Source organism: Bos mutus, chromosome 18, assembly GCF_027580195.1.
Source record: "Bos mutus isolate GX-2022 chromosome 18, NWIPB_WYAK_1.1, whole genome shotgun sequence".
Classification (NCBI taxonomy): Eukaryota; Metazoa; Chordata; class Mammalia; order Artiodactyla; family Bovidae; genus Bos; species Bos mutus.
The window spans coordinates 19,159,684-19,180,623 of record NC_091634.1 but is presented as its reverse complement, the minus strand read 5'-3'; the positions used below and the strand labels follow the sequence as shown (position 1 = coordinate 19,180,623).

General features: G+C 44.6%; 2 protein-coding genes across 3 annotated transcripts in view; both read right to left on the bottom strand.

The window, feature by feature from the left end:
* RHPN2 (rhophilin Rho GTPase binding protein 2) overlaps window positions 1-20,940 on the bottom strand; it is a 70,785-nt gene that overhangs the window by 31,252 nt on the left and 18,593 nt on the right. For both annotated transcript variants that reach the window (XM_005897760.2, XM_070388003.1), the window contains exons 3-4: window positions 9,679-9,807; window positions 6,542-6,617 (exon numbers count right to left, since the gene is read on the bottom strand). In XM_005897760.2, coding sequence (XP_005897822.1) covers window positions 6,542-6,617; window positions 9,679-9,807 — 205 coding nt within the window. The remainder of the gene's footprint in view (window positions 1-6,541; window positions 6,618-9,678; window positions 9,808-20,940) is intronic.
* Window positions 17,287-17,915, bottom strand: LOC102287048 (ribosomal protein eL22-like). The gene is made up of 2 exons (XM_005897759.1): window positions 17,665-17,915; window positions 17,287-17,395 (listed from the first exon to the last, which is right to left on the bottom strand). The coding sequence occupies exons 1-2, from the start codon at window positions 17,913-17,915 to the stop codon at window positions 17,287-17,289; spliced, it is 360 nt and encodes a 119-aa protein (XP_005897821.1).

Below are 20,940 nucleotides of genomic sequence, written 5' to 3'. Positions count from 1 at the left end.
TTAGATTTAGAAACTGAGGAAAACGGTCTGGATCTTCAAAATCATGGCTGTAATCCTTCTTAATGACTTTTCCAAAGCTCATTGTTGTATTTCTTTTAATTTATACCTTTTTGTAGATTCATCCTCCAATGCTTAACATCTAAGAAGGCTAAAAGGATGATGCTAACCACAGTGACACTGACTGGCAGTTCTCCGAACAGAGAAGGGACAGTCAGCCAGGCGCTTTACTCCTTCCCCAGGAAGGCCAATGTTCCGTCTCAGCCCGAAGTAGCTAATGATCAGTCACTGCCCTTTACCCGCTTTGAAGCATAAAAGGGTAAACACCTGGAGGGAGGAATGATATAGAGGAAAGGGACAAAGTAGGTGATTAAGTAGTTAATCCCACTAGGGGATTGTAAGTAGAAAAAATATGGGAGACCCTGTAAGTTTGCTTAATCACAAAACCAGGCAGGCTTGCTTAGAAACAAAACCATGCAAGAGAGGCATAAGACATATGCCCAAGACAATAGAACAGTGGTGGCATGAGACCCACATCCTGCCCAGTGAGCTCAGGAAGTTAATGACCCCTAAGACATGCTCTCTGCCCACATAAAAAACAATAATCTGTGGACCGAGCTTGACTGTGTAGGGACAAGAAAACTACCCTGCTCAACCTGGAGGAAGAGCTGAGGATGGAAGCATGATGTCTGCTCAAGAAAGACAAAGAAGTTCTTCTCCCTCTGCCCGGAGCATGGGCTCTATCTAGGGCACGTGGGTTTCAGTAGTTGAGACGCCTGGGATCCAGAGCTCAAAAGTCGTGGCACACAGGCTTAGTTGCGCCACAGCATGTGGGATCTTCCCAGGTCAGGGACCAAATCCATGCCTCCTGCACTGGCAGGCAGATTCCTCACCACTGAGCCACCAGGGAAGCCCCCCACTTTTCCTTTGATTATAAAACTATATAGTCCAGTAAGTTCTCAGAGTGCACCGTTTCTCGCCTGCCCACAAGCATCCTATTTTAAAAAATCACTTCTTATCTACCTCCTCGCTGCTCACTAAATTGTCTTCTGTGCTGAGACATAAAGAACTGTGGTACCGGAGCTCTCTGGGGCCCCAAAAGATGACACAAACAGTTTCATAAGCAGTCACACACACTTGATAGGAATGTAAGGCAAGACCAGTTCTGGTGGGTTATTCAGATCAGATCAGATCAGATCAGTCACTCAGTCGCATCCAACTCTTTGCGACCCCATGAATCGCAGCACGCCAGGCCTTCCTGTCCATCACCAACTCCCGCAGTTCACTCAAACTCATGTCCATTGAGTCGGTGATGCCATCCAGCCATCTCATCCTCTGTCGTCCCCTTCTCCTCTTGCCCCCAATCCCTCCCAGCATCAGAGTCTTTTCCAATGAGTCAACTCTTCGCATGAGGTGGCCAAAGTACTGGAGTTTCAGCTTTAGCATCATTCCTTCCAAAGAAATCCCAGGGCTGATCTCCTTCAGAATGGACTGGTTGGATCTCCTTGCAGTCCAAGGGACTCTCAAGAGTCTTTTCCAATACCACAGTTCAAAAGCATCAATTCTTCGGCGCTCAGCCTTCTTCACAGTCCAACTCTCACATCCATACATGACCACAGGAAAAACCATAGCCTTGACTAGACGAACCTTTGTTGGCAAAGTAATGTCTCTGCTTTTGAATATGCTATCTAGGTTGGTCATGTAATCGTTAAATCCACATCTAGAAATTTATCCAAAGGGAATATTCAGCAAACTGTGCAAAGATGCTCACAGGAGAGCTGTTGACAATAAAAATTTGGAAGATGCCTTAAGAATGAAATTAATAGCTACCCTACTTGGCACTTATTACCAGTAGATACCATGCTGAGCCTGAATAGATCGGAGGAGTCTCACATCCTTCTAAAGACCCCTGATCAGAAGATGAGACCAGGTGCTCAAAGCTTAAGTACCAAATAAAGGTGTAGGGGGATGTGTGTGGCTGTGAGGGATCTTTACATTTCTTGGTATTTTCTGAACATTTTGCAATACTGTTCTCAATCAGAAATATATACTAACAAAGCTATATTTAAAAGGAAAAAAAAACTTGAATTCTCTGGAATTTATTTTGATGGTGCTTCTTCATGAAGTTGTTTTAAAGCCCATTTATTTAAAACAGAACATAATCAGACCATGAAGCTTCACTGACCATTAAACATCACGAGGATACACAGATTTGAAAGACAACATGAATTGCCCTGATTTAGTTGGCCAGATTACTTCTGAGCACCTGTCTATGTTACTCTCAAGCACAAACACGGGAGGAAAAACAGAATGTCCCCCAAACATTCTCATTTTTGTATGACTGACATCTGTAGAGTTCTTTTTAGACTAAAATGACATGGTTGGGAACCTCAGCTGAATAGCACTTGGCCATATCCACAACATGTGATTTTTTTTTTTCCCCACTAGATTTAATGTGAATTCTGCACATGACATGTTTGGATCCTTACAGCTGCCCAGGAAATTCCCAATTTTCTCCAAGAGTCTCCCTTTTGAACGCCTGCACTCTTTTTATTTTTATTTTTTTTCCAGTATTAAATATGTTACTCCCTATTTTCAGATACAGTCTTAATTGCTTAAAATATAAAGTATTCTTCCAGTGACAAAAGTACTACATGTTTATTTGCTTGCACTCTTTTTAAATTTTTTAAATTTTGGCGACCTGCACAATTCCTTCCAAACTCACACATTTTGTGTTTCTGGGTATGTCTTTTTTTTTTTAATTGAAATATAGTTGACTACAATATTATGTTAGTTTCAGGTGTACGATATACTGGTTTGACATTTGCATACTTTATGAAATGATCACCATGGCAAGTCTAGTAGCCATCTGTTGCCATACAAAGTTATTACGGTATTACTGAATATATTCCTTATGCTTCATAGTCTATCCCCATGGCTTATAATATGAAAATTTGTAACCTTAATCCCCTTCACCTATTTCCTGTCCCCTGCAAAATGCCCACACTCTTCCGGCTCTGGCACAAAGCAACAAACTAAATCTTAAAAGAAACTATTCTACAAAAGCAACTAAAATATTTCCACAGACATAAGCATTGTCTGGAGTCTCAGAGACCTATGGCAAGTGTCACACCTAACTAAAAGCTCACGTGCCCTGTGAAAAGCTGGCAGATAGCTCTCTGCTGCTGCTGCTAAGTCACTTCAGTCGTGTCTGACTCTGTGCGACCCCATAGACGGCAGCCCACCAGGCTCCGCCTTCCATGGGATTCTCCAGTCAAGAACACTGGAGTGGGTTGCCATTTCCTTCTCCAATGCATGAAAAGTGAAAAGTGAAAGTGAAGTCATTCAGTCGTGTCCAACTCTATGCGACCCCATAGACAGCAGCCTACCAGGCTCCTCTGTCCATGGGATTTTCCAGGCAGGAGTACTGGAGTGGGTTGCCATTCTACTACCCAGAAAATAAAATTTTTGGTAATCCTGGGTCTGGAGTGGCTACCAAAGTCCCTTCTCAAACTCTAAAATAAACTCCAAACTCACAGGGCCCAGGACCTGGATTTAAACAAGACATCAGTCCACAAGGCCCTGAGTGAAAGGAACTCACACAGTCTCTGCTTGAGATTGGAGGACAAGTGCAAAAGCTTTCGAAGCATTAACCAATTTCTTTTTAATTGGAGAATAATTGCTTTACAATATTTTGTTCATTGGAAGAAGGACTGATGGCTGAAGTTGAAGCTCCAATACTTTGACCACTTGATGCAAAGAACTGACTTATTAGAGAAGACCCTGATGCTGGGAAAGATTGAAGGCAGGAGGAGAAGGGGACAACAGAGGATGAGATGGTTGGATGGCACCACCAACTCAATGGCCATAAGTCTGAGCAAACTCTGGGAGCTGGTGATGGATAGGGAAGCCTGGCGTGCTGCAGTCCATGGGGGTCAGAGTCGGACACGACTGAGTGACTAAACTGAATTGATTTTGTTCGTTTCTGCCATACATCAACATGAATCAGTCATAGGTATGCATATGTCCCCTCCCTCTTGAACCTCCCTCCCGCCTCCTCCCCATCCCACCCTTCTAGGTTGTCACAGGCACTGGGTTTGAGCTCCCTGTATTATACAGCAAATTCCCACTGGCTATTTTACATGTGGTGATATATATGTTTCAATGTTACTTTTTCAATTAGGCCTTTCCTCTCCTTCCCCTACTGTGTCCACAAGTCTGTTTTCTGTGTCTGCGTCTCCACTGCTGCCCTGCAAACGGGTTCCTCAGTACCATCTTTCTAGATTCCATATATATCCATTAATATATATTTTTCTCTTTCTGACTTCGCTCTGTATAATAGCCTCAAGGTTCATTTACCTCATTAGCAATGACTCAAGTGCATTCCTTTTTATGGCTGAGAAATATTTCTCTGTATATATGTACCTCAGCTTTTTTATCCATTCATCTGTCAATGGACATCTAGGTTGCTTCTATGCCCTAGTTATTGTAAATAGCCCTGCAATGAACATTGGGGTATATGCATCTTTTTCAACTATGGTTTATTCAGGGTGTATGCCCAGTAGTAGGATTGTTGGGTCATATAGTAGTTTTATTCCTAGTTTTTTAAGGAATCTCCACAGTGGCTGTTTCAATTTACATTCCCATTAACACTGCAAGAGGGTTCCCTTTTTCCACACATTCTTCAGCATTTATTGCTTGTAGACTTTTTGATGATGGCCATTCTGACTGGCATGAGGTGGTATCTCATTGTAGTTTTGATTTGCATTTCTCTAATAATAAGCGATGTTGAGCATCTTTTCATGTGTTTATTAGCCATCTGTATGTCTTCTTTGGAGAAATGTCTGTTTAGCTCTGCTGGCCACTTTTGACTGGGTTGTTGGTTTTTCTAGTATTGAGCTGTATGAACTGCTTGTATATTTTGGAGGTTAATCCTTTGTCAGTTGATTCATTTGCTATTATTTTCTCCCGTTCTGAAAGGTGTCTTTTCTCTTTATTTATAGTTCCTTGGAGAAGGAAATGGCAACCCACTCCAGTATTCTTGCCTGGAGAATCCCATGGACAGAGAAACCTAGCGGGCTACAGTCCATAGGGTCGCAAAGAGTCGGACACAATCGAGTGACTTAGCATAGGCCACAGTCTTGCTGTGCAAGAGCTTTTAATTTTAATTTTAAAATTTAGGTTTAATTAGGTCCCACTTGTTTATTACCAATATCTTTTTAAAAGGACAAATTGTGTAGTGCCCAAAATGCCATATGGTCATTTTTTTCTTTTCTAAAATAAAATCAGTGAAAAGATGAGTCAACTAACAGGACTGCTGTGACAAGAAACAGAATTCTTTGAAGCATTTTTCACACTTCTGGGATTCATCCCTACACACCCTGCCTGTGCTGGAAAGCTTGGAGACAGACACCCCCTTCCACCTCATCACCACTTTCTTCTTCTGCATGGAAGTTTGAGATGATTCAGTAAAACTCATCGTGATGGATCCACGGCAAGGAGGAAGAGGAAAGCATTCCAGACCTGGGGAGGCCTCTCTTGGCCCCAGCTTGGGGACAAGCCATCTCTGGGTACCTCCATCAAAGCATCTCTCTCGCTTCCCACCCAGATCCTCCACTGAATTACAGGGGCCCTAACAGCTGGGCCTCTGACATCACCAGCACCTGTTCAGTGACTGACACAGGCGGGCCTACAATATCACTGCTTGCCAGAGACACATGGCTAAGGGGAGGCCAGGTACTATTTTTACCTTAAAGAGGTGTATGAATGTATGAATATCCCAATAAAGTTGGTACTTAAAAAAAAAAAAAAGATGGAAGGGAAAGAAAGAAGGAGGGAGAGAGAAAGGGGGAGGGCAGAGCGGGGGATAGAGAGAAAAAAAAGAGAAGGCAGACATCCAGGGATCAGGGCGTGGGGGATGCATAAACTCTAGCTATTCAAGTGTTTAAGGGCAGTGAACCAGTATCTTTGGTTTACTCTGAAAGGTATCAAAAACAAGATGTATTAATGTGCGGGGAGAGGGATGCATAGATGCACAAATACATGATAAGGTGACTGCAGCAAAATGTTAACAGGAGAATCTAGGTAATGAGTATACAGGGGTTCACTGTGACATTCTTTCAAATTTTCTACTATTTCCAAAATAAAATGTTGAGGGTCAAAAACTTTTGGCTATTCTTCCAAAAACATGGCCTAAATTGACTATAAAATTTGAGGCAAAAAAAAAGTTACTAAAACAGGATGCAATTTTAAAAACTCAAAGCCTGTTTACCATAGATCCTCTTTGCCTTGGATTCCTGGAGCCAACCAGCCCAGGTTCCCAACCCCTTCCCCAGGCGTGTGAGAGTCTCAGCAACCAGATGTTAGTGAGCATAGTAAAGTTTAGCATGGGCTGTCCGGGTGGTCTGCTGAAGGGGCTCAAGGCCACCCTGAAGAAATCAAGCGACACTTGGCCCGTCGAGCCTCACAGCACTTGTAAGGGATCCACAATTTCCACATTTCTCTTTTAAACAGCGAATCCAGTGCCCATTGCTTTGGGATTTACCTTGAGAGCGACTGAAAAATCAACGTCCTTGGTTTCCTTCAGGCCAAGTGGAATCAGGGGAATTGTAAATGCTTCCCTAGGAGGAACAGAGCAAGCTACATGAACATCCGCATCTTGGCCACTTTGCACACCCCCAGCTTGTCCCCCCACCAGACTCCAGCTCAGGTCCCCACCCCTCCTCCAGCCAAGCTAGTACACATCAGTTCATTTTCCGTAAAGACCACTCGGGGACTTCCCTGGTGCTACAGTGGATAAGAATCCATCTGCCAATGCAGGGGACATGGGTTCAGTCCCTGGTCTGAGAAGTTTCCAGACACCTAGAGCCCATGTCCCGCAACAAGTGAAGCCACCACAATGAGAAACCCGCACACCACAACAAAGAGTTGCTCCACTCACTGCAACTGGAAAAAGCCTGCGTGCAGCAACAAAGACCAAGTGCAACCAAAAATAAATAATTTTTTTTTTTTAAAGGCCACTCAGGTCATGTCCTCATCTTTGCTCCTAAAGGAGTCCCCATCCCCTTCTAGATGACCAAGCCTAACACATGAGGCCCCTACCAGCTGTATCCTGATTTATCCCTCCAATCACATTGCATCTTTGAATAACTGTCCTGAGGACCTCTGCACACCAGGGTCTGTGCCTCGCGTGCTCACTGCTCTGCGGTCTGGTGCACTGCCGCCATTTCCAGCCAACCCCCACCCTTCTCCTCCTCCTCCCTTCACTGCAGTGGGTCCCACCTCTCCTGCAGCCCTCCAACCCTGGGCTCTCACGTGCCTCCTCCCAAGGGGGGTATCCCTCTAGGTGTCACGGGGAAGGCCTTGAGGGCGGGGGCCCCATCTGACACCTAAGTGCACCTGGCTCCCAGCCCTGGGTCAGACCCTGGCTGGCTATCTCCCCACCACCTCCTCTCCCCCCACCAACCACCTGGTTACCCCAAAGGTCACTCTGGGCGTGGTCTCAGGGGCAGGGCCAGTGGGAAGTGAACTGGGCTCAGCTGTGTTTTGCCAACAGGGATTTCGCTCCCTGACCTGTAACAGGAGACCTCCTGGGGCTGCTCAGCCTGGCCAGGGAGGAGGCCAGGAATGCAGGCGGGGTGAGTGGACAATGGGCTGTAAGCTGAAGCTGCCTCTGTGGGGGACAGAAAACAACGGGGCTGTGCTGAAAGCAGGCGAGTCCCAATGGGGTGCATAGCTTCCCCAAGGCCTGCCAGGAAAGCTGGATCCTGCTAGAAGGAGATGAGGACAGGCTGGGCCGCTCTCTGCTGGCTTCACCCCGACAGGGCTGGCGGCTAGGTCTGCTCTTCCTGTGACCGTGTAACAGCAGCCAGCATCCCCAGGCTCCTGGCCAGGACTCCCCACCCTCTCCATCTTGCACTAATATAACATTTTCCCATAACCTCGGGGCTCCCTGTGTTTTCTCATCTGCATGAGATTGTTTCTTCCCTGTCTACCTCATAGACGTGTGTGAAGATCAGCTGTGCCAAGAAAACAATAACGTGCTTTGAAAACAGGAAGAGGGCGGATGGAAATGCAAGATGTCATTATATATCTGCATATCTCTGTCCCCTCTTCCCCACTCCCAGGGACCAACTTTCCCACTCCCAGAAACCAATCAGCCGCTTTACAGCTGTACTGCAGTCACAACAGGGGCCTTAAGTGCGTGTCTTTGGGCAATATGCATGAACAGCCCTGTGTTTCACATACAGCGAGGCGGAATAAGAAACATCCTACTTGTATCACCAATGCTTGGCCCTGACTCATCTCATAGATGGAGAAGGGAATGGCAACCCACTCCAGTATTCTTGCCTGGAAAATCCCATGGACAGAGGGGCCTGGCAGACTACAGTCCATGGGGTTGCAAAGAGTCAGACACAACTGAGCATACAGCATGAGCTGAGGGAAGCCGTTCGCTGGCTGTACTGATTAGGGGTCAGAACTATGCTGGGAGCTCAAAGGTAAGTGAGCCAGGACACACAGCCTGGCTCATGGACGGCCACCAAGGAAGCAGAGGTTTCACCCGTGGCTCAGAAAAACCCCTTGGGGACAGTGCAGAGGACTGAGCAGGAGATGATCTGGAAAAGCACCTTTCAAAGATGATGGAAGGCTCTCCAACATTTGGTTCTGTTCATCTAGGGAATTATTTTCTGACTGAGTTTTCCTTGGGGCTCCCTTACCTTCTGAAAAGTCCTACTTCTCCAGACAGAAAAGTATGTAAACTGTTCTTTAGCAGTTCTCAAGGTTATTTCCTCTTAAAGATGGACTTTTGGGGACCTCCCTGGCTGTCTAGGGGTGGGGACTTCACCTTCCAATGCAGGGGGTGCGAGTTCTATCCCCAGTTGGAGACCTAAGATCCCACATGCCTCGAAGCCAAAATGCAGAACATAATCAGCAGAAGCAATACTCTAACAAATTCAATAAAAGCTTTTAAAATGGTCCATATAGGGAAAAAAAAAGATGGACTTTTCCTTCCAAGGTAGCTCACCTTGGGGAGGGAGAATTTCTGAGCTCTTCTGAAGGTCACACCTCAACATTTGGCCTCCCACAAAGACTCTCTGAGGGATGCTTTGGAATCAGAACATTTCTTTCTCGAATATTCAATGGGAGACATTTCCAAAGTGTCTCAGCTACACCATCCCCTCAGGGAACTTACAGAAGTCTCATGATCTTTGCTGGGAAAGGCAGCTTATTACATGTTTCTATAATCTATCAACAGAATGACTCAGAGTCAGATCGTGTGTGTGGCACTGAGGTGGAGAAGGAAGAAGATGGGGCTTCCTGGGCCCCACCTGGCAGGTTGACTCTCAGAGCTGACCACAGCTACCGTTCCAGGGCCTCTTTATGGCAGAGGCATCACCCAGGCTATGTGACAGGTGCCATTTTCCTGCCTGAACCCAGCCACAAGGCTCTCCAGTAAACCTGTGTCCCAAGTGGCCCCAGGACAAATAAATGCCTTCTTCTCCAACTGGTCAGGTATCTCCAAGAAACCCTATAGGTTCTCTTTAACTCCTGCACCTTGCTCAAGCCCGAACCAAATCGAAGCGGGGCTGGCTACCCCTGGGGCCTGTCTGTGTACCATCCCTGATGCAGGCATTTCCCAAGGCTCAGAAAGTACCTGACAGAAGCATTGCCCCTACTTACTCTGTGTTCTGATAGACTCCTACTGAGATGTTGAGCCCCTCCAGCTCTTCCTTGAGCATCTGCAGGTCTGAATTCAAGAAGCTTAGTTCCAGGCGCACCTGCTCGCGTACCTTTTGGTTCGTGGCTGCTCTGTTAAAAGAGAAAGGGGGAGAGAAGCAACTTCAGCCAAGCATCCCCCAGTGGCCGGTTGAGCAGATACCCCACCCCTGTCCCTGTAGGGAAGCTCTGGGGGTCTGCCTGCAGATGGAGGTGCCAGCTGTGATCAGACAAGTGTCTCAGGGAGGCCGGGAACCTGTTCCATTTTGAGCCACATCTGTCCATACACGGACCTAGGATTTAGCCAATGACACTGAGCTGCTTAACTTGAATTTTATAAGAATTAGCCTTGAGAAAAGAAAAAGAAGTTTCTCCTAGCCACACGTAAGGGACCATAAATTATCTCCTTAAAAGGGAAAAGATGAGAAAAGACAGGGGGTGGGTAACATTCCCCAGCTCAGCCTATGAGGCTGATATCACCCTGATTCAAAACCAGGGGAAACCACCACAAGAATACTAATCAGTATCTTTCATGTATATATATGTAAAAGTCCTCCACAAAATATTAGCAACCTGAACCTAGCAACATATACAGAGGACCAAGTGGGATTTATCCCAGGAATGCAAGGTTGGCTTAATATCTGAAAATCAATTAATGTAACATACTAAAGCAACAGAATAAGGGACCAAAAAAAAAAAAAAAAACCTGTCATCTCAATAGATGCAGGAAAAAAAAGCATGTGATAAAATCCAACACAGATTTACGGTAAAAATCCATAACAAGCTAGGAATAAAAGATAATTTACAAAGCTTGATAAATGACATCTACAAAAACCCACAGCTAACATCATATTTAATGATGAAAGATTGATGCTTTCCCCCTTATGATCAGGAGCAAGGCAAAGATGTCCATTCATGCTACTTCTTATCAACACCATACTAGAGATTCAAGCCAGTAGCAATACAGTAAAGAAATGAAAGGCATCTAAACCGAAAGGAAGAAGTAAAACTTTATTCACAGCTGACATACTCTTGCATGTATAACATCCCCAGGCACCCAGAAAACGAATACTGGAACTAATAAATTTAGCTAGGTCAAAATACAAACATCAATTGTATTTCTATATACTAGCAACAAGACATCTTAAAATGAAATTAAGAAAACAATTTCACTCGTAATAGTATCAGAAAGAATAAAATACTTAGGAATAAAATTAAGAAAAGAAGCAGAAGTCTCGCACACTGAAAACTTCAAAACACTACTGTGATATTAAACGGACAGGCATTTCATGTTTATGGATTGGAAGACTCACTATTGTCAAGATGTCAGTTCTCTCCAAGTGAACCATCAATTCCAATCAATTCCCATCCCAGACTTTCCTAGTGGTACAGTGGATAAGAATCCACATGCCAATGCAGAGGACACAAGTTCGATTACCGGTTGGGGAGGATTCCACATGCCGTGGAGGAACTAAGTCTGAGCAGCACAACTACTGAGCCCTGGCTCTATACAGCCTGTGAACCGCAACGACTGAGCCCATGCGCTGCAGCTTCTGAAGCCCCTGCGCCTACGGCCTGTGCTCTACAGCAAGAGAAGCCCGTGCACTGCAACCAAGGGTAGCCCCCGCTAACCACAACTAGAGAAAGTCCCAGACACAAAGACCCAGTGCAGTCAAATAAATAAGCAAGATCAACTTAAAAAAATTTGAAAACCGCAACTCCAATCTAAACCCTAGTAAGCTTTTTAGGAGGAACTAACAAACCGATCCTAAAATTTATATGGAAATGCAAAGGACCTAGAAGAGCCAAATAATTTTGAAAAAAAAAAAAAAAAAAGTTTGAGGACTTATGCTATCTGATTTTAAACTTACTATAAAGCCTCAGTAATCAAGACAACGTGGTACTGGCATAAGGACAGGCAATGGAACAGAACAGAATCCAGAAGTAAAATTTTACATTTATGGTACATTGATTTTGACAAAGATGACAAGAAAATTCAAGGAGCAAAAGTCTTTCTGATGAATGGTGCTGAAGCCATTGGACATTTCTACGCATGTCAGTGTCCCCAAGACCACCCCTAGAGTCAGTGGGTGGGACTTGCAGGACTCAGGATATAGTTGTGCTCACTGCTCTGGTTTATTACAGCAAAAGGACATCCAGCAAAATCAGCTAAGGGAAAGGCGCATGGGGTGAGGTCTAGAGGAAACTAGGCACAGGCTGCTAAGAGTCCTCCTTCCCAGAGGGGTCACACTGCTGCTACTGCTGTGTCACTTCAGTCGTATCCGACTCTGTGCGACCCCATAGATGGCAGCCCACCAGGCTCCCCCGTCCCTGGGATTCTCCAGGCAAGAACACTGGAGTGGGTTGCCATTTCCTTCTCCAATGCATAGAAGGGAAAAGGGAAAGTGAAGTCGCTCAGTCGTGTTCGACTCTTAGCGACCCCATGGACTGCAGCCTACCAGGCTCCTCAGCCCATGGGATTTTCCAGGCAAGAGTACTGGAGTGGGGTACCATTGCCTTCTCCGAGAGGGGTCACACAGGACATGCTTAATTCCTCCAGCAAAGGGTTGTGACAACATGTGTGTAAAAACTATCATCCAAGGAAGATCACCAGGGTTTTTACTGGGAGTTCGTCAGGTAGACATCCCTGCCTAGCATGTTCCAAAATTTAAGACTCCAAGAAGGAAAGCAGGTATTTGCTATAAATCACATGGTTTGTCTGCCTGCAATGTGGGAGACTGGGTTCAATCCCTGGGTTGGGAAGATCCCTTGGAAAAGGGAAAGGCTACCCACTCCAGTAGTCTGGCCTAGAGAATTCCATGGACTGTATAGTCCATGGGGTTGCAAAGAGTCAGACACGACTGAGCGATTTTCACTTCACTTCACATGGTTTGTGGAAATAGTTTAAGTATAGTGAGCTCCTCTTATCAGTTCTAGGAATGAGGGGAACTCTCCTGAAATCTACATTTCCACACACCAGCCAAGTGCCAACCTTGCAAGCAGGGCTTTCTAAAGATAGACTTCTCAGGCCTGCGACAATAACTCTTTTCTGCACAATGTGCAAAAAATAAATCTCAATCTAAGCATTACACCAGACCAGGTATCAAGTCAAACTGGATCAGACAGGGGTTGGGGGTGGAAGGGAGACTCCAAGGAGGGGATATATAAAAACTTACAGCTGATTCAGGTTGTTGTACAACAGAAACCAACATTGTAAAGCAATTATCCTCCAATTAAAAGTAAAGTTTTAAAAAATGGATCAGAGACCTCAGTAAAACTCCTAGAATGAAATCTTTGTGACCTCAAATTGGACAAAGTATTCTTGTTATTGTTCAGTAGCTCAGCAGTGTCTAACTCTTTGCTACCCCATGGACTGCAGCACGCCAGGTTTCCCTATCCTTTACCATCTCCTGGAGCGTGCTCAAACTCATATCCATTGAGTCAGTGACGCCATCCAACTATCTCATCCTCTCTCATCCCCTTCTCCTGCCTTCAATTTTTCCCAGCATCAGGGTTTTTTCTAATGAGTCAGTTCTTCACATCAGGTGGTCAAAGTATTGGAGCCTTCAGCTTCAGTCCTTCCAATGAATATTCAGGATTAATTTCCTTTAGGATTGACTGGTTTGATCTCCTTGCAGTCCAAAGGACTGTCAAGAGTATTCTCCAACACTACAGTTCAAAAGCATCAATTCTTCAGTGCTCAGCTTTCTTTATGGTCCAACTCTCACAACCACACATGACTACTGGAAAAACCATAGCTTTGACTAGACAGACCTGTGTCGGCAAAGTAATATCTCTGCTTTTTAATATGCTGTCTAGGTTGGTCATAGCTTTTCTTCCAAGGAGCGAGCGTCTTTTAATTTCATGGCTGCAGTCACCATCTGCAGTGACTTTGAAGCCCAAGAAAATAAAGTCTGTCACTATTTCCATTGTTTCCCCATCTATTTGCCATGGAGTGATGGCAAAGTAGTCTTAGTTACACACCAAAAGCACAAAAATCCATAAAAGAAGAAACATTAATTTGAGTTGTCAAATTTTAAACTTCAGTGTTTCAGAAGTGAAGTGAAGTGAAGTGAAGTTGCTCAGTCATGTCTGACTCTTTGCGACCCCATGGACTCTGTCCATGGGATTCTCCAGGCAAGAATACTGGAGTGGGTTGCCATTTCCTTCTCCAGGGGATCTTCCTGACCCAGGGATCGAACCCCGGTCTCCCGCACTGCAGGCAGACACTTTAACCTCTGAGCCACCAGGGAAAAAAGAAGAAGAAAGCCACGGACTGGGAGAAAATATTTGCAAATTGTGTATCTGATCAAGAATCTGTAAAGAGTTCTGTTAATTAAATAATTAAAAGATCACTCAACTTTTTTAATGGGCAAAATATTTTTTTAATTGAGTTATAACTGACATACAATATTCTATTAGTTTTAAGTGTACAATATAGTGATTCAAAATGATCACCATAATAAATCTACTTGCCATCTGTCATTATACATGGTTAGGGTTAGAGAATCTTTTCCTAAGATGAGAACTTCTAAGATTTACTCTTTTGACACCTTTCAAACATACAATCCAGCATTATTAACTGTTGTCACCATGCTGTACATCACATTCCCATGACTTATTTTACAACTGGAAATCTGTACTCATTTCATCTGCCCTGCAACCCCTACCTCTGGCGACCACCATCAGTTCTCTGTACCTATGAGCTTGGGTTTTAAAATATATACATTTATATAGTTATTTGGCTGTGCCGGGTCTTAGTTGTAGCCCTCTGGATCTTCAGTCTTTGTTTCTTTGTTGCAGCATGAGGAGTCTTTAGTCCTGACATGTGAACTCTCGGTTGCAGTATACAGGATCTGGGGGTTTATTTTGTTTTGTTTTGATTCCACATATAAGTGAGATCACACACTATTTGTCTTTCTGACTTATTTCACTTAGCATAATGCCCTCAATTTCCATCCATGTTGTTGCAAATGGCAAGACTTTATTCTTTTTTATGGCTAAATAATATTCTGTGTGTGTGTGTGTGTTTGCGTGTATCACATTTTCTTTATCCAGCCATCCATTGATGGCCACTTAGTTTGTTTCCATACCCTGGTTATTATAAATAATGCTGCAATGAACCTGGGGTGCTTGTATCTTTTCAAAGTAGGTTTTGCATTCTTCAGATAAATACCCAGAAGTGGAGTAGGTGGGTCCCATAGCAGTTCTAGTCTTAAGTTTTTGAAGAATCTCAATACTGTTTTCCACAGTGGCTATACCAACTTACAGACCCACCAATGGTGTATAAGTGTTAGGAATATTTTCTTAATTTATCTTGCTGATAGTTCATCATTAGTGTATAGAAATGCAATTGATTTCTGTATATTGATTTTGTATCCTGTAACTTTACTGAATTCATAAAATAGGCAAAAGATTTGAATAGACATTTTACTAAAGAAGTTCTATAAATGGCTAATAAGCACATGAAAAGATGCTCAGTGTCTTTAGTCAATAGGAAAATGCATGTTAAAGACATAATAAGATACCAATACAAAACTATCAGACTGGCTATAATTAAAGAAGAAAAGACAATAACAAGTATTAGTGAGGCTGTACAGAGAAACTAGATACGTCATACATTGCTGAATGTAAATGACACAACCACTGGGCAGAACAGAGAGGTAGCTTAGAAAAATGTTAAAACATAACTTATTGTAAAACCAAGTAATTACACTCCTAGAATCTACACAAGAGAAATGAAAACATATGTCCAAACCAAGACATGCATGTGACTGTTTATAATAGCATTATTCCTCAGCCAAAAAGTAGAAAACAATCCAGATATGCAACAAGCAAATGGATAAGCAAAATGTACTATATTCATTAAACAGAACAGTGTGAAGCTGGATGGAGGAACAGACTTTACCCGAGTTCCCAAAGGAGGGGTTTTGCTACCTACTCAAAGGTCTTCCAGGTGCGAGCTCCTTCTACAGATTCAGAACCACTGCCCAAACAACAGTGGCAGTGGCAACCAAGCTCTAAGCCGGGCCTTGCTGAGTACACTCCCTTGGACCATCCTGGCAAGTCTTCAGCCATGGTTCAGGCCAAGTGCCAGAAGTGCCCTCCTGTCACACATGAGGACCCCTGAGGGTCGCCAGTAAGAGCTCCAGCCAGCCAGAAACAGTAACTGACCACCTCCCCATCCTCAGCTGATGAAAACCCACCTACCTGACCCTGACCTGCTTTGTTCACCACCTGTCCACCTTTCCTCCAGAGAGCAAAGCACTAAACCACTTCCCCTGGAGTCAGACCTCCCCCGGGTACTCTCCACACCCTGCACATAGATGGGTTCATCGGTTTCTCTTCATGGTGTCTTTATACTCCCTTCGCTTTCTCTCTCCCTCTCTCTACCTCCCTTCCCTCAGCTTGTTCTCCATGACCAGCCAACAAGCTTACGCCCACTCAAAAGGAGCAGTCAGTCATAGGGAATTCCCCAGTGGTCCAGTGGTTAAGACTCTGTGCTCCCAATACAGAACACCCAGGTTTGATCCCTGGTTGAGGATCCCACATGCCACAGCTAAAGAACCTGCATGCCACAACAAAGATCCAGTGTGCTGTAACTAAAACCCAGCACAGGCAAATAAATACGTATTTTTTTAAAAAGAAAAGAAAGAAAGAGCAGTCATGACCTGGCTGCAAATAGGATGGCACGTGCCCTTTCACTGACCAGTAAGTTTTCATTCATGCATAGTCTGGGCTCCCCAGCCAGGAAATGAGATGTTGGAAGCTCAGCTGGTGAACATCATTGGTTTAGGAATTTTTTTGGAGAAGGACATGATGACCAGTAAGAAATGAGTTTTGTATCACAGTACACTACACGCATACACATATACCTCCTACCCCAAAAACAAGTCTCGGAAACTTCCCGGCACTCCAGCGGTTAAGTGGCTCAGTTGCGTCTGACTCTTCGGGATCCCATGGACTGCAGCCTGCCAGGCTCCTCTGTCCATGGGATTTTTGCAGGCGAGAATACTGGAGTGCGTTGCCATTTCCTTCTCCAGGGGATCTTCCTGACAGGGATTGAACCAGGGTCTCCTGCATTGCAGGCAGACTCTCTACCGTCTGAGCCACTGGGGAAGCTGGAGGTTAAGACTCTGTGCTTCCGCTACAGGGGCGCAGGTTCCATCCCTGGTTGGGGAACTGAGATCCCATATGCCATGGCTCTGCTGTACATGTGATACTCTCCGATATATTCTATTCAACTCTCATAACTTTTCTGTTTTGTTCATACACAATGTTTTTTATTCACTGATAAGCCAAAGGTCCATTTCAAGATGTTTCTTTTGTATGCTTAATTTGTTTTATTAGCAAGCAAAGCCCTGTAAAGGATGGTTTCATCTAGTCTTCAGACTCAGATTAATTTTTTTTCTTTTTTGGTCCTCTGAGGCATTTTGTTTGTATGTATTACATCCCTAGAAAAAGAATCCAAGGATTTTCCCTCCTGTATGTTTTCGTCTTGCTTCTTCATGGTCCATGATGCCAGCTGAGGTTGTCAGTACAATGAAACCAAACTGACAGGATGGGAACAGGTTAATCTTCATCTTGACTAATCTGGAAGTAAGGAAGCTCGTAAGTCTCCTCGTCTGATGCAACCACACAAACCCAATCACGAAGATTGTTCCTTTTCAGGTATTCCTTGCTGCTGCTGCTGCTGCTGCCGTTAAGTCACATCAGTCGTGTCCGACTCTGTGTGACCCCAAAGACTGCAGCCACCAGGCTCCCCTGTCCCTGGGATTCTCCAGGCAAAAACACTGGAGCGGGTTGCCATTTCTTCTCCAATGCGTGAAAGTGAACTCGCTCAGTCGTGTCCGACTCCTAGCGACCCCAAGGACTGCAGTGCACCAGGCTCCTCTGTCCATGGGATTTTCCAGGCAAGAGTACTGGAGTGGGGTGCCATTGCCTTCTCACTATTCCTTGCTAAGGTACTTCAAATATCTTTTAGAGAACTGTTTCTCAAAAACGACTATGATTTTATTCTTGAAGCATTCAATGTGAATGACATTCCCAAGACTTCCAGTCTTGCCATTCACTTCAACTTTCTCCCGCAATAACTGTTCAAAATACCCAGAATCAAAAATTCCATCTTCTACTGGATGAGTAAGATCCAAATTAAACTTCCAGGTTGACTTCTTAGGCTTCTTATCTTTCTTCTGCACCATCTTGAAGGCTTGCCATGAGATCACAGCAATTCTCATAACTTTTTAAAAAATCATGAAGTTTGAAACTTTACAATTCTGATTCTCTGACACCAGCTGGGTGCCCAACAATTCAATTCAATTCTGTCACCAACTCCCAGAGTTAGCAGAGACCCCACAGATTCTGGGCTCAGTGCCACAAGGCTGCCCCACTTTAGGCACCAGTTCCAAGTTGGTGGGAGGGGAGGACACCTGTATTTCTGACCAGCCAGCTACAGATCAGAGGTTCCCACAACTCCTTTCTCAGCTTCAACAATTCACTGGAATGGCACACAAAATTCAAGAAAACCTTTTCCTGACATTTACTGTGGGTTTTTTTTGTTTGTTTGGCCACAATGCAAGGCCTATGGGATCTTAGTTCCTCAACCAGGGATCAAACCCCCAGGGCATACAGTGAGAATCCTAACCACTGGAGCACCAGGGAAGTCCCTACTGTGGTTTATGGTAAAGAATACAGCTCAGGAAAGCCAGGTGGAAGAGGATCCACAGGCCAAGGAGGGTGCGGAGCCTCCATGCCCTCTCCGGGCAGGTCTCCCTCCCTGATCCTTGATGTGTTCTCCAACCTCCAAGTTCCCCATCACTTAGCAGTTTAATGGAGGTTTCATTACTTCATTACGTGGGCATAATTGACTAAATCGTTGGCTACTGGTGATTAAACTCAATCTCCAGCCTCTCTTTCCCAGAAGTCCAGGGGAGAGGCTGAAAGTTCCGACCCGCTCAACAGGCTTGCTCTTTCTGATAAACAGCAAGCTCCCTAGCTCCCAAAGGCTCCCAACCCCCACTGGGTGTCATTTCATTAGCATACAAGTCACGCAAGTAATTCCAAGGGTTTTAGGAGCTCTGTGCCAGGAACCAGGCACAAAAACCAAACACTTTTTATTATACCACAGCAACCCACTGAATTGATTTCATTACACCCCATGGGTCACAACTTGCCCCTTGTAAAACCTGCAGTATAGAGATGTTACTGAGAACATGACTGATTCACTAGCTGATAACATCCACGAGGGTACAAAGGAGGAAATTCTCCCTGTCCTTGGTATTGGGAACAGCTTCTTCTTAGTAAATTATCTGATTTTGAATAATGGGTATGAAATGTGTTCCAGATCACATTCCCTTCTTACTGCCTGCCAGAAAACTCAGAGAAAAACATGGCCCACGTCTAACAGAGGATATAAGACCTTGTAGAGGGTACTAGTCTTACTTCCAACTAAATCTCTTTTATTCTTCTTCCACCTGCCCCCACATCCTCATCATTCTGTTAATCTTACATGCGATACAAGTGTGTTGTGTGTATGTGTGTGTGCGTGTTAGTCACTTAGTTGTGTCCAACTCTTTGCAACCCCATGGACTACAGCTCACCAGGCTCCTCTATACGTGGAATTCTCCAGACAAGAACACTGGAGTGGGTTGCCATTTCCTTCTCTAGGGGATCAAGTGTATTAAGGTGCCTCAAATACATTTTATTTGATTTCATTTTTTATTATCTTTTAAAAATTTTTCATTATTTTTATTTTATTTGGTTGCGCAGGCTCTTTATTGTAGCAGGCAGGCTTTCTCTAGTTGCAGCGCATGGGCTCTAGAGCTCATGGGCTCTCTAGTTGCAACTTGCTTGGACTTTGTTGCTCCGAAGCATGTGGGATCTTAGTTCCCCAACCAGAAATCAAACTCATATCTCCTGCATCGGAGGGGGGATTCTTAACCACTGGACCACCAGGGAAGTCCTTCAAATACATTTTAGAGTGAGGCAAGACAAACAATTATAATTCCTGGAGGGACAAGACCTTTTTGCCTACTATCTCTCTGTATTTCTCCTGCAACCTTTTTTCACATGGTAGAGGCTTCACAAATTTCAGGTTATGAAAGAACAAAGGGCAGAGTCAAGATTACTCTTCAGAGTCAATGGTGTGGGGGGTGGGGGAGTTGGGGAAGAGACTGGTTCTTAGCAACAGAATGGGTCCAACTTAAATATGACGCTATAGGCCCTAAGACCTCCAACCAAATACCTGAAGAACCTCCAAATATGCTGGCGCTTTGCTTTTCCCACCTCAGTATACTGATCTGCCACTTCTTTTCAACTTGGCAACAACTTGAGGTTTAGGATTTACAACAAATCAGTGAGCTGCTCTTTGGATGTGGGCCTCTTCATGTGGATCATGGGTCACTCTGGAAAAAGCTGGTGGCCAGGAGGGGCCCTCAGGGTGTGTTTCCACAATGCTGACCTTAAGGTACTATACTGATTCAGAAACCAACACTATAGTGTGTACCGTTCCTAATACAGATCAGGATTTTTCATGGATTCACTGGTGGAGGGGGGGCTTCTTCTATAAGATGCCACCCGTTTAATATGACACGTGTGCCAGCTCCCCTGTGCACCGGCTGGGGGAGGAGCTGGCCCAAATCAGGAATGAAGAACCAGAACCCTGGTCCCTTCAACACTGATGTTCTGTACCTGGGCTGCCTTTCTGGGTGAAAATGAATCCTCTCCAGGGTCTTCTTGGAAGAACATGGAGTTTCTCAGCTTTCACCTGTGTGTACTGCTCCTCTGAGATGCCTGTTATCTGGTAACTGAAGTTACAGCCAAGAGTTTCTGAGACCAACCAGGATGAGGCAGAAGGGTGTTTTAGCCCTTTCCTGCCCTGGGTCTACTTTCTGGTCTGGACCACCAAGGAGAAGCCTACTCCTTTGACAGTGAAAGTGTTAGTTATTCAGTTGTGTCTGACTCTTTTTTTGGCTCCTCTGTCCATGGAATTCTCCAGGCAAGAAAACTGGAGTAGGTAGCCATTCCCTTCTCCAGGGGATCTTCCTGGTCCAGGGATCGAACCTGGGTCTCCCACACTGCAGGTGGATTCTTTACTGTCTGAGCCACCAAGGAAGCCCCTACTCCCTTGGGCATTTCATAAAGAGCCTACACACGCTGCAAAAGAATTAAAAGGTATCCCACTTACTCTCTCTGAGTGATCAATCCACCATGTGTGAACAGGGAAAG

Excerpts from the sequence above, each read along its gene's own strand:
- LOC102287048 (XM_005897759.1), bottom strand. The coding sequence starts at position 17,915 with ATGGTGCAGAAGAAAGATAAGAAGCCTAAGAAGTCAACCTGGAAGTTT. Across the intron at positions 17,396-17,664 it reads AAGTACCTTAGCAAGGAATA|CAAGGAATACCTGAAAAGGA; the intron begins GTGAGAAGGCAA and ends CAGCAGCAGCAG.